The 25,430-nt window shown below is 43.3% G+C and overlaps 1 protein-coding gene across 3 annotated transcripts in view; it reads right to left on the minus strand.

Annotated features, from left to right (window-relative positions):
- The window catches only part of LTBP2 (latent transforming growth factor beta binding protein 2), a 161,807-nt gene that overhangs the window by 23,213 nt on the left and 113,164 nt on the right, over positions 1 to 25,430 (minus strand). For 2 of the 3 annotated variants that reach the window (XM_044435932.1, XM_044435930.1), the window contains exons 10-19: positions 22,078 to 22,200; positions 20,081 to 20,245; positions 18,498 to 18,728; positions 17,213 to 17,241; positions 12,725 to 12,764; positions 11,463 to 11,561; positions 8,862 to 8,987; positions 8,501 to 8,629; positions 7,946 to 8,065; positions 5,993 to 6,118 (exon numbers count right to left, since the gene is read on the minus strand). In XM_044435932.1, the coding sequence (XP_044291867.1) occupies positions 5,993 to 6,118; positions 7,946 to 8,065; positions 8,501 to 8,629; positions 8,862 to 8,987; positions 11,463 to 11,561; positions 12,725 to 12,764; positions 17,213 to 17,241; positions 18,498 to 18,728; positions 20,081 to 20,245; positions 22,078 to 22,200 (1,188 nt within the window). The remainder of the gene's footprint in view (positions 1 to 5,992; positions 6,119 to 7,945; positions 8,066 to 8,500; positions 8,630 to 8,861; positions 8,988 to 11,462; positions 11,562 to 12,724; positions 12,765 to 17,212; positions 17,242 to 18,497; positions 18,729 to 20,080; positions 20,246 to 22,077; positions 22,201 to 25,430) is intronic. The other variant, XM_044435931.1, reaches the window with a different exon arrangement.

Here is a 25,430-nt window from a genome sequence, read left to right on the forward strand (position 1 = left end):
GAGCGGAGCATCCGCCATTTTGTTCAGTCTTTGCGACCGAACGTACGGTATCTTAATAATTTTAAATCTTTTTTTTTTGTCAGGACCGTAAAAAAAGGGGGATGGTCGGTACCGAAGATGCCTTTCTCATCGACACTGAGCTGTCGATGCGTCCATTCACTGACACCGAGCGGGGCCGGCAGGTGGGTTGTGTGACTGCACAGATGGCTACTCGAAGAACATCAGTTACAGGTAAGCAACTTGCTTTTCTTCGTCGTGGCCTCTGTGCATCACATATATGGGTAGATTAACAAGCTTACCATCAAGGAGGAGGGAAGGTGTCCTGAGTGAAGAACAGAGGAGAGTACAGCTCTACCGAAGGAGCAGTCCCGTCGAGCTCGAACATCGAGACGGTAGTGCCTGGTGAAGGTGCAAGGGTTCGCCCAAGTAGCGGCTTGGCAGACGTCATCAATTGGGACCCCCGCTGAGAACACAGATGAGGTTGCAACGGCTCTAGTAGAATGGCCGCGGGGAACTGAAGGCAGTTCGAGCTTAGCTAACTGATAGCACAAGACAATAGTGTGGACTATCCACTTAGAAAGTCTTTGTGGAGTGACTGGATCGCCCTGATCCCTAGTAGAATATTTGATGAATAGCTTATTGGATCGTCGAATAGACTCTGTCCGCGATTGGTAGAAGGCTAAGCAACGGCGAACATCAAGTGAGTGCAACAATCTTTCCAAAGGGGTCGACAGTGACGGGAAAAAAGCAGGCAGCACAATGTCTTGTCCTGTATGGAAAGGTGTAGACACTTTGGGTAAAAAAGACAGGTCGAGGCGTAAAATGACCTTCTCTGTGAAAGTTTAGATAAGGAGGGTCTATTCAAAGAGCGCAAAGTTCACTGGCCCTCCAGGCTGAAGTGACAGCTACAAGAAACACCGTCTTCCAAGAAACCAATTGCAGATCCACCGTCACTAAAGGTTCAAAGGGGGCCTTCATAAGGGCCTGCAGAACTACAGAAAGGCTCCATGTGGGCATAACCGGTCTAATTGATGGGTTAAGATTATATAGTCCCCTCAAGAATCTCTTGAGGATAGGATGAGAAAACAGAGGTGATCCGTCGACTAATCCACGGTGGTAGGCTATCGCAGCTGTATAAACTTTAATGGACAATGGCTTCAATCCGGAATGGTGCAATTCCAGAAGGAACCGAAGAATTTGTTCAATAGATGAGAGGAATGGGGAGAACGAACGCGACTCAGCAAAGGTGGAAAAACGTTTCCATTCAGCCTTATATGACTTCCTTGTGGACGGCTTTAAGGCAAAGTCGATGATATGCTGAATATCAGGGTGCAAAAATGTCGGATTCGAATTCGACGGGTCTTGTCTCAAACCAGATGGTGCAGGGAGATCAGAGAAAGGGGAAGCACCCGAGTGATTGGATTCGACAATTGGATCCGAGGTGGTCGAAGTCATCGTCGGTACCGATAGAGTAATAGAAGCTGTCGGATTCATAACTCTCGAAACCGTCGTCGGTATCGATGGAACATCAATCATCGAATTCGCCACGCTGTTAGGTTCAATGAGAGCAAGCCCGGGTGGCGAAGTGTGCCGTCCACCTGTGTTAAAAGATATGGGAGCAATGGAAGATGAAGAAATTCCCCGCGAGAGATGTCGAGTAGTTTCGCAAACCACGCTTGACGTGGCCACCAAGGGGCAACTAGTATCCCCGATGCCCGGTCGTGCACAATCTTTGCTATGACCTTCATCAGAAGAGGGATCGGAGGGAAGGCATAGAAATGCATGTTGTTCCAAGGGATCATGAATGCGTCCCCTAGGGACGCATGTCCGATTCCTGCTCTCGAGCAGTAAGCCTCGCACACCCTGTTCTGTTGGGTAGTGAATAAGTCCACATCGGGGAACCCCCAGCGCCTGAAAAGGTGGTTGTGTGTACGAAGGTCCAGTTTCCACTCGTGAGAGGTGAACATGTGCCTGCTGAGAAGGTCCACGTGCACGTTGCCTATGCCAACCACATGAACAGCCATCAGCGCGATGTGTCTCTGAATGCACCAGTCCCAAATTTCCATCAAGAGTCTGGCTAGAGTTGGTGACTTCGTCCCTCCTTGTTTGTTCAGATAAAAAACGGTCGCTATATTGTCCGAGGTTATCTGAACGATCTGATGATGAAGGAGGTCCTCGAAAGAACGGAGGGCCTTGAAGACTGCCAGTAGCTCCAGGAAGTTGATATGATTCGTGGATTCTAGACGATTCCACGTACCCTGGGTAGATAAGGCCAGAGCATATCGCTCCCCATCCTAGGAGAGATGCGTCAGTGCTGAGGGTTATCGTAGGAGATCACTCCCTAAAGGGGACTCCTAGCGTAAGATTGGTCGGCTTCAGCCACCAGTGCAGAGAGTGGAGCACGGAAGATGGGATCCGGATCAGTTTGGACTGTGGCTCTCTTTGAGGGTGATACACCCTGTTGAAAAATAGTTGTAGTGGGCAAAGCCGAAGTCTGGCATGTGGAACCACGGCAACTGAAGACGCCATATGTCCCAGGACCCTCTGGATAGACCTCGCCGTGACTGTTCCCTCTCGTCGGATTCAATGGATAAGGCGAGCAAGAGTCTGTTGTCTGTCTTGCGGGAGGAAAGCTTTCTCTAATGTTGAATCCAAGTGGGCTCCGATGAAGGTGAGCGTCTGTGTCGGGAGAAGAGAAGATTTCTCTGTTTTAGTACGTAAGCCTAGGTCATCTAGTAAGGCACAGGTCTTATGGATGGCTGCCAAGAGTCCTTCTCTGGACTGTGAGACCAACAGCCAGTCATCGAGGTACGGATAAATTTGTATGCCCTGAAGGCGTAGGAAGGCACAGACAGGAGCCATGCACTTGGTAAAAACTCTCGGAGCCATAGCCAGTCCAAAAGGTAAAACTGTGAACTCATAAAGTTGGCTTGCAATCGCAAAATGAAGGAAACACCTGTAATTTGGGTGAACTGAAATGTGGAAGTAGGCGTCCTTCAGGTCCAATGAGGCGAACCAATCCTCTCTCCTTAACAACGGCAAAATGTTTTGAAGGGTAGTCATACAAAACTTTCTCGGTACAATAAACGTATTTAAGTTCTGTAGATCCAAAATCGGACATAGACCACCATCCTGCTTAGGGACCGTGAAGTTTCTGGAATAGAATCCGTGAAGTCCGTCAGATGGAAATACTTGACAAATCGCTCCTTTACGGAGAAGTTGACGTATTTTGTCGAGGAGTACCGGTGAGCATACAGTAGACCGGATTGGACTCGATGGAGGAACGATGTTGAATTCTATTCGACAGCCGTGTTGAACAATGGATAATACCCACCGGTCAGATGTGATGGACCCCCAAATGGGGAGTCGGCTTCGAAGCCGATCCCCAAATAAGAGGGGGATGGGTATTGAAGGAGTGTGAGGAATGGTTCGCCAGTCCCGTCAGCGTTGCCTCCGATCGTCAAAACGACAGCGGCCCTGCTGAAAATGCTGTTGGGGCTGAAGGACGGCGGCGCTGCTGTTGTTGTTGCTGGCGGTGTTGAGGCTGCTGTCTCGGTTGGTAGGATTGCCTGTAGGATGGACGATTCCAGGACCACTTACGTCTAGTGTGAGACTGGATCTCCATCCTGCGTGCTGTCATCCTCGATTCATGGAGCTTCTTGAGCTTATGGTCGGTTCGAGAATGGAAAAGCCCGGATCCATCGAAAGGCATTTCCTCTATCTGCCGCTTGGTTTCTTCCGGGAAATTACAATTCCGGAGCCATGCATGCCTCCGAAGGGAAACGGCACCGACCAAGGCCCGGGAGTCAGTATCCACGTGGTGCCTTGCCGTGGATAACTGCTGCACCGCAACCTGCATGGCTTCCTTGATCAGGACCTTCGCGAGATCACTCTGGTGGTCTGGGAGGGTGGAGGCAACGTTGTGGAGGCACTGCATAATAAAATATTGATATCTCGCCAACGTCGCCTCATAATTTGATATGAGAAGTCCCAAGCCCGAAGCAGCATAGACTCGCCTGGCCAGGGAGTCTATTTTTCGGCCCTCTTTATCTCTCGGTGCCGTGTGTCCTCTCGCCTCTCTGCCCTGTGAGGATTTGACGACCGCAGAGTTCGGTTTCAGGTGTTTGAGGAGGAAGGGAATATCCTCTTCCCGAACCCTGTACATCGACTCATACCTTCTGGACGTCGGTGAGGATGTGATGGCAGGTCCCAGGGCTGCGTCATCGCCTGCCGCAAGGTGGTTATGAGCGGCAGAATGATAGATGTTGATTGCTCCCCGCGGATGATGTCGTAAAACTTGTTCTTCGACGGTCCCGGGTGCTGGGCAGCGTCGATGTCCAGGGACTGGACAAGTCTCGACATCAGCTCCATGAAGGAGACGTGGGACTCGTTGGGTGACGCAGGACCCTGGGATGTCACAGCGACGTCCGGGGAGGTTGAGTCGACCTCCAAGTCAACCGAATCGGCACCGTGGTAGGGTGGAGCCAAAGATGACGACTCTGCCGGTGAGAAGGAGCGGCTGCTTCCACTTTGTGGGGATCGAGGTGGCACCCGCCTCGAATCCACTGATCGCAGTTGGTCACAGGGTGGAGGAGATGATCATGCCCTGGGAGCAGGGTAGTACCCTACAGAGAGCGGATTGCCCCAAGTATGGTAGTAAAAGCAACGCCAACTCTCCGGGCGTTGCTCTACCGAGCGGCTCCTCCGGCTCCCTGGTGGGGACAGGCCAACGTCTGTTTCCATCGTCACCACGGGCATGGGTGTCAGTGACCTCACCCTAGGAGGGGAGTCTTGGATTTCCCCATCGGAAATTGAACCCCGTAGAGTTGGAAGGGGTGCAGGTGGGAGGTCAACCGAACGGCGTGGAGACCCTTGAGGGGTAACCCGCATAGCCTCCTGGAGGACCGGTTAGGGAGGGGTCGGTATCATAACCGCCACCGGTGCCGAGGGTCCCATCGGTTCCGAATTCCGATTTCGGGGATGGTCCAGATGGTCCAAAGTCTTAGACTTTTTTGGAGGCTTGGAGACCTTCTCCTTTCTGGCCTTCTTATGGCCTGCCAACTTCTCTTCGGCGTGCTTCCGCTTTTCATGCTTCTTTTTAGGTGAAGCAGAGGGGGCCACCGAAGCAGATGCACCTTCGTCCAAAGGCCGTGAGGGTGGGGCCACAGAAGCAGAGCCAGGTTTTGGGACGGTGACGAGCGGGTCTGACTGCATGAGAGCCCGATCCCAAAGGAGCCTCCGAAGCCAGTTTTCACAGTTCTTCCTGGCCTGCTTGGAGAAGGCCAGGCAATGTGCGCATTTATCTGTCCTATGCCCCTCTCCCAGGCAGAGGAGGCATAGGTCATGCGGGTCAGTTGGTGCCATTTTTGACCTGCAATCCGCGCATTTGCGGAAAGCCACTCGCTGCACCATCACAGAAGAAGAGGAAGAAAAGAGAGATAGTGAAGAGGGTAAGTATATATATATATATATATATATTTTTTTTTTTGATAGATCGAAAGAAGAAATAAAGAGAGAAAGCTACACAGAATAATAAGCTGGGAACAAGGAGAGGAAAAAACTAGGATAAGGGACAATTCGAGAACGAGGTAATAGTCGAAGCGAAAGTCGAAAGCGGCACGAGGCATAGTGAACAGCGGTCGCAAAGACTGAACAAAATGGCAGACGCTCCGCTCTTTATAGGCCACAGGGGGGAGGGGAGCGGAGCTTCCCGCCAAAAACCATTAGCTATCAATCTTCCAGCCACAGGCACTGCGCAGGCGCAGTACCCATATGTGTGATGCACAGAGGCCACGACGAAGAAGAGCTGGCAATAATTATCAGCTAAGGAAATCAGAGTTCAAGTTTTGGATTTCCCCACAGCTTATGAAATGCTCAAGTTATTCCGTCTATATAGCTATTGTAAGGTCTTAGCTTTATGGGTTGGGCCAGTGTTCCATTGGTTATCTATGAGGAAGTTTCCCTGTTCATCACACCTGACCACAGGTTATACCTTCACACATTCTTCCATCCCTTGATGCAATGTACCCAGTGCCACATGCCACACAAGAGAAGGAGCCCTCAGTGTTGATGCAGCGTCCCCTCAGGCAGGCATTATGGGTTGCACATTCATCCACATCTGTAACATACAAATAACAAAGACAAGGAAGAGTTTTGCTCTATGGCCAGAGAACACTTCAGCTCACAGATAAAGAATAACAGAAGATAAATAATAGAATTATAGAACAGTAAAGTTGGAAGGGGCCAGAGGGCCATCCACAGTTGGTTACAGAATCAGACTCAAAGAGTGCTCATCAATGGCACCTTTTCAAACACAGGAGAGGTAACAAGTGGGGTAGTGCAGGGTTTGGTCCTGGGCCCAGTGCTCTTTTACATTTTTGGATGAGGAAGTGCAGGGAACAATTATAAAATATGCAGATGACACAAAACTGGGCAGAATAGCTAATACCCTGGAAGACAGAAAGAAGATTCAAGGTGATCTTGATAGGTTGGAGCGCTGGGCTAAAAACAACAGAATGAATTTCAGTGGGGACAAATGCCAAGTTCTGCATTTAGGAAAAAAGAAACCAAATGCATTGCTACAATATGGGAGATTCTTGGCTCAAAAATACTGCAAGTGAGAAGGATTTTGGAATTGTTGTAGATCACTAGCTGAATATAAATGAACAATGTGATGTGGCTGCAAAAAGGGTAAATTCTGGTTTGGGCTGCATTAGTAAGTATAACTTCCAAATCCCATAAAGTACTAGCTCCTCTTTATTCAGCACTGGTTAGGCCTCATCTGGAGTACTGTGTCCAGTTCCAGGTACCACAGTTTAAGAAAGATATAAACAAGTTGGACAAGGTTCAGAGAAGGGCAACAAGGATAATCTGGGGACTGGAAGCAATGCCCTATGAAGAGACATTGAAAGGCATGTTCAGCCTTGAGAAGACAAGACTGACGGGAGATAGGATAACACTTTTAAAGTACTTCAAAGGTTGTCACAAAGGGAAAGGAGAGACTCTCTTCTCAATCATCCCAAAGTGCAGGACATGGAATAATGGGCTCAAGTTACAGGAAGCCATGTTCTGGCTGAACATCAGGAAGAACTTCCTGACTGTTAGAGCAGTACAACAATAGAACCAATTACCTAGGGAGCTTGTGGACTCCTCTACACTAGAGACAGTCAAGATGCAACTGGTCAGCCATCTTAGAGAAATGGTTTAACCTGGAGTCCTGCACTGAGCAGGGAGTTGGGCTGGATGGCCCTCTGGGTCCTTCCAACTCTATGATTCTGTACCACTCTCTTGCCTCAGTATGTTGCTTGAGCAAGCAAAGGAGTAATGTTCTGATTCAGAAACAGTAATGTTCATCTGTTTAACAGGAGTGTTGTAAAGATTACAACAAGATAATATGCGTGAAGCACTTTAAATAAACTAAATTGATTATTTCAATGAAAATTTTCAAATAATTTTTAAAACTCGAAACAAGGTGTCTCCAGTTCTTGAGAAAGAGGTTAACAGTTTGACTATTTAAATCATCATTTTTAAAGAAATACAAGATAGTGTTCTTTGAATCTGTCTACCACATAGTCATGCCATTTATACCAGATTATGTCAAGCATAGTTGCAAAGGGACAACAGAATGTACTTCCCTTCTTTCCCAGAAGGGGGCAGCCTCCAACCACTGCATATATGCTGTAGCTTATTTGCTTTCTACTTGCAGCCAGGGGAGCTGAAAGCTAAATTTTAATAAGTGTACAACAGAATCTTCATAAAAAGGCATCTTCTCTATTGAGGATACAAATGTGTTATGCTATTAGGGGAAAAAGGTCAAACTGAATATACAAGGAGAGTATTTGCATGTAAAAATATATAAGCACTTTTGTAGGTGCTTGGCATAAATGACCCAAGTTAGCATGACATGGCAGCTCCTAAAAAAAGGAGGAGACATTTGCACACCTACCTTTACACATTCCTGTTTGATCCATGAGGTAGCCCACTTTGCACTCACAGTGATAGGAACCAAGTGTGTTGACACATTGCCCTCCATGGCACACAGTTGGCTGGTCACACTCATTTACATCTGTTAATAGAGAGGAACATGTCCTTTCAGCAGAAGGTTTGAATGCATGCATATATTATGGCTGCCCTTCTATCTTTTTGTTTCCATCTTTGCTACTGATTTTCACCCTCTGACTCTAAGCAAAACGCAGGACAAGCAACTTAAAGTGATCTAATGTAATAATGGAACAATAAAGGAACATGCTGCATTTTCTAGAGCACTTTGTTGTGTTTCTTTCCTCAAATATGTGCACTGATGTAAGGGGAGGGAAGGGTTGTCAGAGGAAATTATTCAGCTGTTGTTTCTAGGTAAGGCAGAGAAAGATCCAAGGTACAGGAAAGATAACACATTCTTCTCTCTCACTGGAAAGATATAGTTATGGTGGTGAAAAACTCTGTTAGGCAACTTTTATGGGTGAGCAATGGAAGCCAGTGGTGCTGCATCAGCAAGACTTACCCTGACAAGTTTGTGCATTTTGTGAGGTGAAGAGAGTATACCCAGGGAAACAGAGGCAGGAATAAGAGCCCTCACTGTTGACACAGTGGCCTTTCCCATCACATGGATTTCTTTCACATTCATCAACATCTAAAGCAAAAGGAGACAGTCAAGATCAATCAGCAATACCCTACATCTTGTTTTCTCTATCTATAGGCCTCCCCGATACCGTAAAACTACAGAATTAATCTGAGTATCAGTCATTAAGATCTGTCAGAAGTATTCTGGTGTCAGAATAGGTTTTCCACTTCCCAGCCTCTATCTGATGGCATCTCCCCACACACCCATTTCTCCCAGCAAACCAAAGAAACCAATGAAATACCAGTGCAATAGGTGTGACTGGGATGCTGCCTGTAGCCAGGGTAGCAGAAGCAAGCATATCCTCCTGGCAAGTTTACGCAGGTGCCTGGACCACAGACGTTGGGTGATGAAGAGCATGCCATGGTCTCTGAGAATAAAGGAAGATATTTTGAGGAGACAGGCACAATGTGCTTATAGTTACACCATCCTAAAACGCATTAATCTGGATCCTGGGGAGGCAAAGGACTGTTGGTCTGATCAGCAGGTCTCTCACAGAATCTATTACCACAATATGTGGTGATGGCCACTGGCTAAAATGTTACAAGAGCTCAGTGCTGCCTACATGTGCAGATTGGCTTTACAGAACCACGGGCTTGCCTTTTTGGTGTACATAATCTACTAACTGATTCCTCCTCAACTCACTTCCACTCTGGATTGTGCCAATTCATTGCTAAACTCATTGAGACAGTTTGAGTCACACCAACAGAAAAACACAAGCTCAAGGACACCCACACCTCGCAGCAGTCTTAGACAATCCCATCATCGTCTAACCAGCTCACAAACATGCCAGCACAGACAAAAGGCCATTGAGACAGTCTTTGCCAAGAGATTTTTCCAAAAAGGTTTTAGCCCAGAGTACAAAGATGCAAGCAACTCTCCCAGGCATTTAGGCAATCCTGAAAAAACACAGCTGCCATTATCTAAGCAGTAAACATGTTACCCTGAGGTCATACCCTGAGGAATGGAACTTCCCATTCCACCAGAAAATCCCCAGGACACAACTCTGTGACACATACCAAATCACAAGAGATGCTGGAAAATTTTCCTGTCCTGCCTAAATCTTCTAATTTTGCCATTCTATTATCAAGTACTATCTTCTAACCTAAGAATGTAAGAAATAAACATCTTTTTCATAAAAGTTCTTGTAATTTCCTTTCTATGTTTGCCAGAAAAAGTTTGTTTCTTATCATATGCTTTGGAGGCATGTTTCCTGAAGATTAAAAAGTGCATTATGGAAATGAATATCTGAAAAAAAAAATCACACTTCTTTGGGCCAATTAGGGATCCCAGAAGTTGCCTATGCCAATGAAAATTTGCAGTGCCTTGTAGCACTGAAAACACATTGTGAAGCCTGGCACAATAGCTCCTTCTAAACAGAAGCCAGGTAGTACGTGACCTTGAGGGTTAGCATGTTCATCAGGAAATTCCCTAGTTACAAATCTGTCTTGGCCATCAACTCAGTCTCTCAGTCTCAGCCTCCCAATCTACAATACGAGGATAATAATACAGAGTTAAACAAAAGCCATCGTAAAAGTGAGGCTGTCATATTTTGGGCACATCATGAGTAGGTAGGTAAGGCTCTTTGGGGAAGACAACCATGCCAGGGAAAGTTGAAAGCAGAAGGGGGGAAAAAAGGAAGACTGAGTATGAAATAGATCGATTTAATTAAAAGAAGCCACAGCCTTGAATTTATAAGAGCTGAGCAGGTCAAGGACAGGATGTTTTGGAGGACATTTATAAGTAGGAGGGTTGCCATAAGCGTTGGAAGCAACTTCACAGCACATAACACACATAACAACAGCAACAGCAGCAACACAGAGTTGTAGTATAGATACAGCTTTGCAGAGTTCCTGGAAGAGAGTTGTCCAATGGACAGTTTCTCCCATCTTAGTTTCTCCTACCTGCAGATCTCTCTAGCTCCCTCAGAGTTACCATTGGCCACTTGGTTGCTTTGCTGACTAATGCCCTCATTACAAGGTCAGTGAATTTACATGGATGTCTTTCTCTAGGCACAGTAACTTTTAAGCTCTATTCTTTCTATTTTGTAATAATGGACTTAATGGTGCTCTAGAGGATGTTCGGGTTGTTTTGTTTTAATAACACAGCCTTGATTGGTTTTTCTGTACAAGTTTATCCTGGAGTTGTTTTGATAACTCCCTGGTCTACATGATGCTTTTCAGCCTAGTCCTGAAAAGCAAGCAGTGCTGGAAAAAAGCCCACAAGCACTCATGGATCTCATGGTTATGCAGCTGGCAACCTTCCCTGTCAGCTCCAGCCACCCAACAGGCAGCTGCACTGTTAGCCGTTGCCTGGGGCACCATTCCTGGCAACCCCAGCAACCAACCTTCTTCCACACCAGGCGCAACTGCCAGTGGCTTCACCCAGTATGGAAGAGGGTGCTGCTAGTGGTCGCACTGGATTCCATTCCTTGGTCAGTGACCAGCCTTCCACATCTGGTGTAGCCACTGGTGGTTGTACTGGGCACAGGTGAGGGGTGCTACTTGCACTGTGTTTTATTGTATCTGTATTTTATTGCATCCATTTTAGTATTACTTTGAACATTGTTGTGAACTGCCCACAGAGTTTTGATTATTTGGCTGTATAGAAATAAAATTAAAAATACTACTACAATAATAACAATAATAATAGCCAACTTGAATTTTTACTGTCATAGAGCTAGAGTTATTATTGTGAAACTTTCTGCCTCAGGGGCCAGAATTGCTTGACCAGTCTTGGGTACGGTGTACCTTGGCTTGGGAGGAAGTGGCAATAATATTTACTGTTTCACCTCAAGCAACAAAATGTTTTTAGTCAGCCCTGTGGGGACTGGCTGCAAGCATACCTGGAAATGTTGTTGTCATTGCAGTTGGAGTAGTTTCTTCCCCTACAGCTCCTGGAAGTGGCTGGACAGGAGAATGAGGAGAAGTATCTTCTATATCCACTACAGATTAAAGAAGAGAAGTACACACCAACTATAACTGCTATCAGATAAACAACAGGAATCTAATGGGCTCAGGATTCCTACATTCTGAATTCAGTGCATCTTATTTCTGAGTATACAGTTGCAAAGTATCTCAAAGGTCATGTAATCCAATCTTCTGCCAGTGCAGAAATACTGCTGCTAGACAGAAGTAGGAATTGATATATCAGTTTCATAAATGAACCAGCAAGGAAGAAGTTGGTGAGGGTGTCCAGGATGAGAATAAAGTGTTCCATCAATTTCCTTCATGGTCTGCCAAGTTATTGTGATTAAGAATAGCGGCATAACATCCAAGTCTGCTTGTTACCACACACTTATATTTACATTGTAAAGAAGCAATTCTCTATTTATGACAAATGAACTGAGCCCAATATAAACAACTTTAACACCCTCACTATCATTAAAGTTCATGAGCCTCCTAAGTATATGATACTTCAGGTTACAAATTAAGTATCAAAAATTTATCACTGAGCACTTTCTAACTCTATCCTGTTAATGATCACATGGCAGAATTATTTTAAACTTCAAGTATATTGCTGATGTCACAATTGGCCTTTAGTGGCTCTACCATAATCCTTGCAATTAAACCAATATAATACATCATTAAATCTCACAATACTTATTAAAGTTGGTATTATTAATGTGTCCGTATATAAATAATTTTATATAAATATTTGTGCAATTTTGTATAATACTATTTGGGGATCTTCTGTGCCCACTTACTTGAGAGCAAGCCCCACTGAACCTATTTGAACTTACTTCTAAATAATCATGCATAGGACTGAGCTGCAGATTAAAGAACTATAAAAATAAGACCAAAAGGAAGCTACTATGCAGTAGTCCATAAAGCTAACCATCTGCAATATAAGGAATACACTCTATTCTGCAGGGGATTTTATGAAGATTCAATAGTTCCCTGGTCCCTTCCACTCAATATAAATCTCGGCGTTGCTCTTCTGCCCAGCAAGAACATGGAGTAACCTATAGAGTGTATTGGGAAGATCCATTAAAAACCCTTCCAGAGTTCTCACAGGCAGAACAATTATCAGCACAGCCTAAAACATCCTTTTCCTTCTGTGCTTAAGTCATAGATACTAGATAGAGCAAGCTGCTTTGCAAATTACCTGGATCGATGCCAGTTTCTTGGATAGCATCATCTGTATTCTGTGAACAAGACATACAAATGTAACAATTGGCTGAACACAAACCAGCAGGATTCACAGAAATTCATCCAAATGTAAGCTATCTTTTTTAGCAATTTCTTAATAAGCTTGTTGCTAGGAAAGGGCACTTACAGCTCTCAATCTAATTTCTTGTGTGCTTGTGAAAGGGCAAGTGAGCAAGAGCAAAACTAAGAGAGTGATGGAGTGGCAGGAGCATGAACAGATGCTCCCAGAGCTATACAGCCCTGCATGCTCAGCTCAGTTTTGGCTCCACCTGCATCACTGGCTGCATTCCCTGACTGAATAATTCTGGTGGCTCAATGACTCTCATAGGAAATTTTCCTCAACCTGGTATATCGAATCATTCAGGGAAGGTATTATTACTGAATTCTAACTCCCCTAACTGTACTGTGACAAACACATGGCCATTAGCAAAATGGCCTAGGTGTCTGACTTTCTCAGAATCATGAGACCCTTCCAGGTTCTCTAACACAGTGGCTTAAATCAGCTGTCATATTTCTCTTCATCCAAATCTTGGATTGGAGCCTTATATAGGCTTGGACTCACTTTCCTATTGTCTTCCCACTTGCACAGGAATTCCCTTCTCTCTGGTTTACATAACAATTGCCTACTATGATGTCCAAATCTGACAAACTAAGATTAGGGTTAATTTGGCGTATCTAAAGATCTGAACCCATGGTTTGAAGTGGGCTTGCAAACAATGGATTGTGGTCAGTTGTGGGTACCAATAACACAGTTTACTTGATTTGAACGGCATAGCAACTACAGTTAAGCAAAGCAGGTAACAGAGGGAGAATCCAAAAACAAGAAGGTGAAGGGAAGAAGAAAGAAGTGGATGAAGTGAGCCTGGCTGCATCATATTCTGGTTTCAAGGGTCAGAACATGATGTGTGAGCAAAGCAATTGATTTTTCTGTTGTCAGTCTCTAGCATCTTTTAATCTGGCCTGGCTATTTATGATCCACTGCCAGCCGGTCTCAGAGGGGGTTCACATGACACTATGAGCAATGGTGGTTTTTTTACCTTTGTTGGGTTGTCGGGTCATCCAAAACCCATTGTGGTATTTCAGTGTGGGACATTTGGTTTTGAGAAACCATGAACAGAAACAATGGTCTTTTCTATGATTTCTCAGTACTAAAATTGCCTGTTGGGTCATCTGAACTGATAATCACAGTGTGTTGTGGTATTGTGGTTGGAACTATAGAACCAAAGCATGGATGTTGCTGTTCCTGCCAAGCAGTTAACCAGAGCCCTTTGTCACAGCCATGAGAGCTGTCCCTGCTCCTCCCACCTCCTGCCCTAAAAATCTTCTTAGGAATAAGAGTGGGTGATCAGCTGGTTGGCACTGGTTGCTGCTCAGTTGATTGCTCCACTGATGCACTTGGTGAGGTTCTGCTGGTGCCCAAAATAGGGGCTGCATACCCCAGTGGATAACCTCAAGCATGAGCAGCAGGGCTAGAAGCAGCTGCACTGGTGGCTGATTGGGGCTGGAAACTATAGCAGATTCCTCCATGCTAACCCTCTTGCTGGCCAGAGGGAAAGTCCTGGAGCCACTCTTACTAGCCAGTGGCAGGAGTAAGACTTTCCTGGGCAGCACCATGGAAGGGATCAGTGCCACTTGGCTGGGTCCCCTTCTGCCCTTCTTGGGCACATCACACACAAAAAATTGCACATGGTGAAAACCATGTGGAATTGCTTGCCATGGTATATGAACTCAGCCTCTGAGTAGATATTGGAGAGGAAGATGAAGCAAGAAGAGGTCAAACAGCTAGAAAATGTACAAAATGGAAAGGGGTCTCAAATGTACAGGATGATAGAATCCTAATGGTTTTAAAGGAAAGTGGACTTTTCAATTAAAATGAAGAGGTGGCACGCCTGCATATACCAGTTGGTGAGGAACTTGGGCAGCAGAAGGTCTTGCACCCATCCTGCCTGAGGAATTCTGTGGGCAGCTGGTTTGCCACTCTGTGTATGGAGTGCTGGACTAGACGGACTTTTGGTTTGATCCAACATGGCTTTTCTTATGTTCTAAAGCAGCTAGATTCTTCTCATGCTCTCTGAAAATATTCTATTACGTTTTTGTGTAAAGTTAAAGATGCAGACCTAGTGAAACGTACTTCAGAATTACTCAGAATAAGCAGATCCAACTGCTTTCTTTAATGGTAAGCACCATTTTAGAAAGTATTTATTTAAAAATGCCCCAGGAAAAAGAGATAGTGGTTCTCCTCCATACAATACACTGCTATGGTGAGTTTTCTTGTGTTGGAAAGGAAGCCCTTGGCAAAGACTGCCTTGAAGACAAAGCTAATGTGGAAAGGATGGGTTCATGTCATGCCAAGCCATCCTGTAAATAAAACCATGGCATGATCACTCATGGTGGATTCTTGTATCATGCAAAACAGGTCACAAGGTCTTCCAGAGATGCCCTGAGGATTTTATCAGAAATTTTTCCATCACAAGAATTTGGACAATCACATGTAATGATTGGACAACCACATGTTGGGGATTACATGAGCAGAGCAAGCTGGAGCCGGGGTTCAGACTAGATGGCCCAGGAGACTAACTCAGTTTGTTTCTAGGTTTCTAATTCTTCCTATATTGCTGTATTTATTCATTAGTCATAGGATTGCACAAAATGCCTTTAAAGCTATGTAATTAAAATCCTTCACCCATGAACTTCCTTAACACCCAAAGTTTCACTTCTTTGGCTACAAAACACTCAACACTTCCTTATTCTACTAATTCTTCCAGATTAACTCAGTAATTGGTGACAGGATAACAAAGTAGCAACATAAATTAATAGGTTTCTGTCTTCTTTGCTCCTGTAAAACTTTTTTAAAAATGTAATTGTGAATAAAACAGAAAAGATGTGATACAGTCATTATACTGGAAAGATGTATTTTGATGCTTGTCTAGGATATACATTATATTTCAACAAAGCACGCATTTTATACAACTTCTATATCCATATTTTTCATGAAGTTAAATTTTCCAATTAAACATATGCCAGAATGTTTAGAGACATTCTTTCTTTGCAGGTATAGGTCTTAATTCCCAACTTGTTCCTAACAGAGTGAGCTAATATTCCCTAGCCAGCTCTGGTTCCAAGGTCTATAGACATCTAGAAAAAACAGCTTGACATATTGGTCAGAGCATCAACCTTGGAGAGGTTTTTCTGAAACTGGCACTTCCCTCTTGGTCTCTCCCAGTAACTGCAAAGCTTCCATGGTGGCTTCCTCTATGAGGGGAGAACTCTGATCTCATAGGGCATTTCTGCACAAGGTTGTTAATCTGCTGCACCTGCTTTCAGTTTCATTGCAAAAGGGAGATCCCAGTACTACAGGAGGAGCATTTCCTGTTCTGCTTTTTAGCTAAGTAACCTTTAGCTCGCACTGTGGCATAGCAGAACAAATACACAAATGGAAACTGCATTTTCTTTCACATCAGAAATAATATCACATTTTCCCCGCTCTAAACAAGCTAGCTGAAAGTGCTGTTTCTAAACAGATGAGGAACTGGAGCTCACAACATCATCAAACAGATCCTTGAGTAATGACAAGGACACAATAAATTATTTGTGTAGAAAACTCATTGAAGGGGAGAAATTGGAGTATCAGAGACATTTTAGTGGGTGAGAAAGGAACAGGCATTCATGCCCTAGCAAAGAGGAAAAGTTAGATGGATTCCTAATGAAGTAAGATGGTCTGTCTAATGAAAATTGCCTTTCTGGAAGATGGAGAGGGGGAAAATGCCTCTAGTGTTCCTCCCACCCCTTTCAAAGAGCCAGATAGGGCTTAGAAGAGAAGGACAGAGCCTTCCAGATCAGCACACGGTATTGACAAGGTTGCTTGCCCTTGTAAAGGAAGGGCATTGTAAAGGAATTTTTACAATGTAGTCCTAAGGGCAAGGAACTACTAAGGAATTAGTTATACATGTTCTCTTTCATTCATTCTTACATTATCTTTAAAATATTCCAACAAAAGTATCATGTGAGTGTTCTTTATTTTATATCCCAGAATCTGCTATATGACTTTTAAATTATCCTCCCAATTTTGTTTTGATTTAAGGTTGAAGACAGAACCACCATAGCTTACCAGTAGAGTATGTGCTTTGCATGGAGGTCTCAGGTTTAAATCCCAGCATTTCCAAGCAAGGGTGGAAAAAAGCCCTGCCTCAAATCGCAGAGAACCCCTGTCATTCATTGTTGACAATACTGGGCTAAATTCTGGGGTCTGGCTCAGTACAAGGCAGCTTCCTATGTTCCTAAATCTGAATGTACCCTTAGTTGGATCTTTCATGCCCATTTAGACTGAGATATATAAGCTTTCTTGAAAAAAAGTTTATTCTTCAACCACTGTCAAAACCATGCTACCAATTGAATACCAACATGCCACAAAAATACACTGCCAGCAGAAAGATGTTTTACTCACCCGATCATCCTCTGTAAAGATAGATTCTTCTGTAAAGTGACAGAAGATAGAAATCTCAGCATGCGAAGTACATTTCTAAATACAGTCAGAACCACAAACACTAGGGTAATTTAGTCCTGAATTTCAACTCAAACCCATTCCATTCCTGAATTTCAGTTCCATCCCATACCATTAAACTCCAGTGCCCTGAGCCAGGTAGATCTGGACAACCTTTCCCACCATGATGCCCTTCAGGTATCTTGCATTACTGTTCCCATTAACACTATCATCCAGCATGGTCAATGGTGGGAGCTGCAATCCAATACATCTGGAAGATGCTGGGGTGGGGAAGGCTGATAACATGCTACCTTACATTTTATTACAGAGATCTGGCTCTTGGAGAGAACATCAATTGTAATGCAAGCTCTCTAGGCTTGAACTTAGAGGTAGCCATAGGTAAGCTTCTGTTCCCTCAGTCTGAATATTTTGTGTCTATGATAATGCCTGTGGAAGGTTTAGACATGCTTTATAAATATTAAATGCCATTGTTAACATAGTCAAAAAAGTAGAATCTGTTTCAAAAAGCATCAGACTGGGGTATTCATAACTTGGGTCTATACTCTATAAGCATGAAGAATATGAAGGTATGAAGCAACCCAAAACTTGAGATCAGTCAATGTCGCCCTGCTGAAAGTACTTCTGTAGATATTAGAGGTGCTTCTACAAGAAACAGGGCCTTTTCTCTAGTAGCTCCAGTACTTTGGAAAGCCTTCCTGTCAGGATGATTATGTTTGCTGCTGTACCATCTTCTTCAAAGTAGGCCAACCCATTTTTTCACTTCACAAATATGCTTGAGGGGAGGGCCACATGTTGAAATAGGAAGTAGGACCGCATGGAAATGTTGGTACACTTTCACCCTGTGGATTTCCTTCAGATGTATTGTGCATGAAGGAGGCCTGTGTCTTCAGGAACTAAGTCCTTTTAAGACATTTTCTGTGCTGTGCTTTTATTTTTTGAGGTTCATTTGTGCCACTTGTAAATGTTTTTAGGACACCATTATTAGTTTTAGTTTTACATTGCAAACTGCTTTGAAAATGCAGAAGTATAATCTAGAAATGCCACAAATAAATAAAAAACATAATAAAATTAGATTGACAGGGTCCAATGACTTCACGACTACTTAATATAAAGGCAGTCAATGTAATCTTGTGCCCATTTTTAGATATTAGGATAATTCAGCTCCTGAAATCTGTGAAGTACTTGGAATTCACTCACACTAGTTGGAACTGCATGAATGTTGCCTTACCTTTTCCAGGTAGGATATCACTCCTGGGGAGTGTGCCTGTGAAACCGCCACTCAGAGCCTCCTGCAGCTTCTGCTGTCTTATGGTCCAGTCAGGAAGCCCGTCACTACTTTCCCTGTGCTCTTCTGAACTGTGTGGGAGCTCATCTGCTTCTGCCTTTCTCATGGACATCCGAATGTCAGAGCTGGAATAAGTGTAGCCATGCCCTGCAGGGCAAATCTCCTTAAAGGCTTCTACGAGGGGCAAGAGAGCACAAGATAGGAATGTGCTGATACAGAGTAGAAAGCCATAGGGAGAAGAAAAATGGTACACAGAGTTCTCTGACAATTTCATTCAGTAGTGAAAAGCACTGTTCTTCCATTACACAGGTAAGACATGCTGGGACACGTCTCTTCTTTAGTTTATTTAGGCATCAACCACAGTAGAAACATAGTTCACTATTGTGGGAAGCACATGTTCAAACTACACCCATTTGGAGCCAGAACTGAAGCAAGGAAGTTGCCAGTGAAAGGAAATAAAAAAGTTTGCAGGGCTGGGCACATTATTAGTAAATGCATCCTACTTTTAACAAATACTGGAAACTATACCTGCCCTTTCTCTCAAAGTTGGCAAAAATATAACTCCAAACACCAAACCAAACCAGCCCCTTAACTCTGTTCATAGAGGTGTATCTTTTCTTTTCTTTTTTTTAAAGATGTGTGTTGTTGTTGTTGTTATTGTTATGGGTTCTGGGTTTTTGGTTCACTCTCTGTAAGCCACCCAGACACTTTTTTAGTAATTGGGACAGCATGCAAAAACAATAAATAAATAAATACATCTCAAAAAGAAACCTGTATAATAAACCTGTATAATAAAAAAGGACAAGGAATCTAAGGCTGCATGGCCAAACAGATATAATTCCACAAGCCCAGGTAACCATTTAAGTATTTGATGCTGTAGATTCCAGGCATATCTTTGAAGGCTATCCTCAAATTCATTTGGCTGTACAAAGTTATCCCTGCTGCTAGATGGAGGCAGGACCTGGTGTCTGAATGGTTCAGTGAGGAGAGATTTTTGTGAACTGCCATTTGGACTCTAGTCTGGGGACCAAAATGCTTTGGGCTGGAACGGTGAGCACAAGTGAACATGCATGGCTTCTGAGAATCATTTCTCTGTCTGTACACAGAAATGCTAAATTGACTCATGATCAATGTAGCTTGAGCACTTGCTGACTCTGTTGGAGAAAAAGGGAGTGAAGACCTCGTAGTAATGGCACAGAAGCACAAGAAAGAAATTCTTCCTGTGGAACAGCTGTGTAAGGGCTGTAGCTATACAGTGAGAAGCCATAATGCTCTGTTCCTTTCACTAAGTTTAGATTCTACTGGACCCCTAAAGTATCCAGCTCCTTTACCTAGTGCTACACATCCACTCTGCTTCAAGGTGAACAGCCAGACTTTGGCACTCAAGCATTTGAAATCCAGCTTCTGGCAGAAAGAACGTGAAGAGTTGTATTGTTTGTCTGAACCAAAAGAATTAAAGCAGCTACAGGATTAACAATGATTGAACGAATGGAAAGTAAAGTTCAGAAGGCAAGCAGAGTTCTTACCAGAGCCTGGCAATGGGCACTTCTCACAATTTTCCCCCCAACCTTTGCCTACACGACTACAGCAGCAGATCTGTTTTGTGATGCGCTGGTTAAGTGGCAGGGCACAAACTCCTCCTACTGCTGAGCGATAGCACAGTCCTTGCTCTGTGGAAACTGCTTTATCCGCTGAAACATAAATAATGGATTAATCCTTTGCACATGCTTGTCAACTTTTTAACATTGAAAAAAGAATTTTTGTATCACAATCTTATGCACATGTACTCAGAAATTCATTTCATTATGTTCAGTGGGGTTTTCACCCAAGTATGAGGACATATCGTATACACCCTGAAGCCCAACTGAACACAGTATTTACTTCTAAGTATCCATGCGTAGGATCATGCTATTAGGTGCTTTCTGCTATGTTGGAAATCTTCTCCTTTGTCTGTATTTCACTAATAATAAAAATGAACGCAGGAAAAGTAAAAGAGATACTAATATTGAAAAAGAGAGAAGAGAAGAGAAGAGAAGAGAAGAGAAGAGAAGAGAAGAGAAGAGAAGCTTCATTTCCTTATGCTTTAAGATAAAAATTGATTACAACATTATTCTACTGTAAGATTCTAATCTAAAATCTAGTAATCTCCAGTTTAGATCACTTGTCAAAGAAGCCATTCAAAAAATGAAACATGAATCAGTTAAGAAACTTTGTCAAATCAAACCACTAGATAATACAGGCCTCTGTAACCAAGCTGTACAAGACTTCAGATTTCCATTAGCAACTTCAATTTAGTATTACCATAAATGGGAAATGAGCGGCAAGATTTGCAGAATTATAGAAAACCTGATTGTTATCACTTTTGTGCTTAGATTTAGCAACTTCATCCCAGTTTTGGGCCAGTTCATCTTAACTCATAACATGGCAAAGGACATTGCCTGAGGCAGTGCTAGAGGCTGGTCAAGGGCTGGAGCTCTGAATAATAGAGACACTGCTGCCCCTACGGACCGGACAGTTGCAATAGTATGGGACCCACATGTTGTCTGTTGCAACTGATCCCCCTTGATTAGCATGCTTTTTGCCAACATGTGCCTCTACCCCTCTGAATCTTTCTGCCTAAGGTTTTCTTTTGTAATCAAATGCCCTCCTCTTTCCTATTTATACATCCCTTTTTACAAATAGGGGTGACCTTAAGAGGAAAGTTCTTTAAAGACACACAAGAAGACTTTAGAGCACATGTAAATTCTTATATGCAAATACATGCCTTTTTTTTTTGGTCTTGTGGACTTGGGCTTCAGATTTTTTTGGAGTCTGGTGCTACTCTTGGAAAACTGCCCTATGTTCTTTAATCTAATATTTTTTTAGTTGGCTGCCATTTTCAGACACTCTTATCTGATTTTTAGATTACTTTATAATGCTAATTTGCTATGTTATTTTAAAACCCCTTGTTTAGTGTGGATTATACTGTTGCTAGCCATCTTGGGCATTTTTAATAATATATGGTATACATGTAGCAATGAAGGCAAAACTGATCAAAGAAAAGGCAAAACAAGGAGATTTATTTGCAGAGTGGGAAGAATGCCTTAAAAATAGGCATGTCTTTTACCTAAAGCTGGGTAGGTTGCAAATCGTTTAGGTTCACACTGGTTTGAGGAGGAAGAAGATGAGGAAGGACTTTCTCCAGAGTCGCCAGTTCTTAGCCTGTGCCTTTCATTCAGTGTGTTCAAGTCCATTCACGTTTGCATTGGACATAAACTTAAGGGAAAGCATATTTCTTGTCCTTCACCCACTATCTCCATGTTATCACTGATGTACAGCATAACTGCCAAGGATTGGTGCCCCTGGCAACACATGCCTTCAGATTCTTTATTTATTCGTGTATTTCATTTCTATGCTGTCCAATAGTCAAGGCTTTCTAACTTATGCCCTAACTCTAGCACTATAAAAATGTGAAAACAGCAAGTATGTGCAAAAGAATGCATAAGCAAGGGAAGATTGTTACGGGCTATTTGTTAACACTTACAAATACAGTGACTGCGAGATGGGTCCAGCATTGTGCCAGCCTTACAAGTACAGAGGAAGCTGCCACGGGTGTTCACACATTCTGCATCTTTACATATCCCAAGTATTACACACTCATTGATATCTACAAAATGAAAGAACAGGATTATAAAATCTATCCTGGCTTGCTTTCCAAGTGGCACTTGCAAGGAGGATCTGCAATATTAAATAAAATAAATCTGAATATGATATAATGGGATCACCAAGGAAAAGTGAGGCGGTGTCTCATGGTTGAAGTGGAGGCCACCTGTGAAAATGGAGGGACAAGGTCTGCACCACTTGTCAATTCACACAGTGAATAAGCTATGCAGTGTGGGTCTTGTGAAACAATCCATGGTGTGTCTGGCAGATGCTTGGGCTTTTGGAGGGGGGATCAGGCCCCCTTCTTCCTCCTTGGTCCTCCCACAGATAATCCAGGATCTTGTTTTCCCTTCCCTTGCTGAATGCAAACGTGGGGTGTTTTTCCCCATGTTCTTTTCCCAGAAATCACAATTTGTGATCATAGAATTGATGGTTAGTGATGGCAGTGTGGTGTAGTAGCTAAGACTGTGGGACTGGAACTCATGTAATCTGGGTTAGCCATGGAGCAAACTGGGTAACTTTGGGCCAGTCATAAATTATCAGCCCAGCCTACCTGACAGAATTGTTGCGGGGACTGAGAGCAGGAAGAAGAGAATGATGTCTCACAACAACAAGCTTGTGAGGTAAGTTGAGAGTCTGTGACTGGCCCGAAGTCACCCAGTGAATTTTCTTGCTGAGTGGGGACTAGAACCAGATCTCCCAGGTCCTCAGTCCAACACTGCAACCATTGCACCATGCTGGCTGTCATGACTGTCACTGTCAAGTATTTTCCGCATTTAATATCCTTCTAATCTCACTGTTTACAATTGTAGCATCACCCAGCCCCCAAAATGTAGTGTACAGAAACCTGAAATTCTGTATAGCACTCTGCATCAGAAGTGAGGTAAATTTCAAAGGCTTATACAAGAAGAATGAGTTAGCCTTTAAGGTGATGCAAGATTCTTTGCTATTCTTTCTTTTTCTGCTGTCCTCTCTTGAGGCATGTGAGTCAGCTTGCTGCAGATGTAAAATGGTTATAATAAATCATTTAAACTAATGATCAACAAAGTTCTACTGAAATAAGTGAACAATGTTTTTCAGTGCATTAGTGATAAAGTAAGCTTTCATTCCTGCTGCATCTTCTAGACTTCTATAGCTATTTCCTCTTGCCATTCCTATTCCATAGAACCTGAATAGCCTTGACCAAGTTGAAAAACAAATATAGGAAGGGGCATGGCTTTCCTGAATAACATGTAGATGTAATCATTTTCCACAAAACTGTATATTCTATAAAGAAATGAATTAATGAATGGTTTCTAAATGTTCCAAGTTAGGGCCTTGACCCATTTATCTCTTAGTCACAAGTCTCAGCAACATATTGCATAGCAGCTTATCAGAATCCTTAAGGCCATTTTTATGCAAAGCCTAAACTGGCAATGAATTCTTGGATATTTATATTTCTTTTTGAGAACCAGTGTGCTGGGGGCGGGGGGAGTGTTGGCTGGGAACCCAGGAGATCCAGGTTTTAGTCCCCACTCAGCCATGAACCTCACTGGGTGTCTTTGGGCCAGTCACTGACTTTCAGTCTAAACCTACCTCACAGGGTTGTTGTTGTGAAGATAAAATGGAACTATGTGAGTTGTGTTGGGTCCCTCACAGAAGGAAAAAGGGACAGGTTATAAATGCAATGCAAAAATGATAATAATAACCATACAGAAAAGTAGCATTGCTGCCTATGTAGATTATGCATTCATTGAATGTAAAATATGCATCGGTCCTTTCCTCATTTGCATCAATCAAACATTAAGAAAGAAAACAGGAGACACACAAAACAACGTAAGTGTCATGTGTGACAAATACTGAAGGCTACATGCCCAGAGTCATGAATGCTTTAGAATGGTCATTCCTTTGCATGAACAGATGGGGGCAATATCTGCACATGATCCATTGACAAGAATTAGGCAGGGAAACCATAGCCCAAGCATTTGACAGGAGAAACCTCTTCCTGCAATTACGGGGATGCTTTACATGATAATTTGGAAGCACAGGGGAGGACTCCTGATTTCAGGAAAACTCTCAGAGGAGATAGAAGAAGCCATGTTTCTCTCACTAAATCTCTAATTCACCATACGATCTATAGCAAGTTCCTTCCACTTGCCATGCCATCAGTGCAAGGGAGACAATTAGCTCTATGGTCTCTGACACACAAAAATAGAAAAAGGTCAGGTGAAGTGTGTTAATACTGTTCAAATTTGCGGAAGTGGCAGACACCTCTGAAGAACTATGACTGATGGCACATATAAAAGTTTCTGTTCTGGTTCCTCCACTCAGCTTGCTCTCTCGCCCCCCCCCCCCCCCACACACACACACATGCACATCAAAATGATTTGCTCAGAGTTCAGCTGCAGCAAATGGATTACTTCCAAACATCAAAGAAGAGGAAGACGAGTCCTTTGCACCTGCAGCGGATTTCCAAAACCACAAACTTCCAAAGATTGGGAAATTACTGTTTTGCCAGAGAAAAGGGAAAATGTGAAATATACAAGAAAGTAGTTCTTAACTTACTAGCCTAATAATTTCCACTGGTCAAAAGGGTGAAAACTATAAGGGAGCTAGGATTCTAAACACAATAATATTTTGAAAATTTCACTCAATAAATAGATTGGCTTTCTGTGTCATTTCTTATTCCTTAATACATTTTAAGCACTTTTTTGGTGTACTAGTGATATTTTGTGATCCAGACAAAGGAGATTAAAGTATTTGCAGTACTGCATAACCTTGCTCAGTGGACTGTGAAGTAACTGTTTCCCAGTTCTTCTCACTGATGGTCCCATGCTCTTGAATGAGGCTCTCCCATTATTTCCCCCACTAATTCTCCATAAAGGTATGCTTATGGGACCTGTGAGAAATTTTAGCTCTTACAGTTTGAACTTTGCCTGCTAAATACCAGATTTGTGTGGTTACTCTGTGGTGAGGAACAAACACTCTACTCAGATATTCCAGGATTATATACTCCTTGTACCAAGAGTAAACCAATGTGGCAGTCATGGTGCTGAAGGTGAGGAGAATAGCAGGAATGAAATGCCTGAGATTCTCGGAATTGTATACTGATTCAGATTCAACCACATCAGCATAAGAATAGCCATGAAAAACAAGGCCTGAAGCCTTCAACTCCTGAAGAGGACTGAGGTGGAGCTAAAGCTCACAGGAAGAGTATGGGCTTTGCATGCCAAAGGCTGCATGTCCAGTCCCTAC

Source organism: Varanus komodoensis, unplaced genomic scaffold, assembly GCF_004798865.1.
Source record: "Varanus komodoensis strain SLA01 unplaced genomic scaffold, ASM479886v1 scaffold3, whole genome shotgun sequence".
In the NCBI taxonomy this organism is placed as follows: Eukaryota; Metazoa; Chordata; class Lepidosauria; order Squamata; family Varanidae; genus Varanus; species Varanus komodoensis.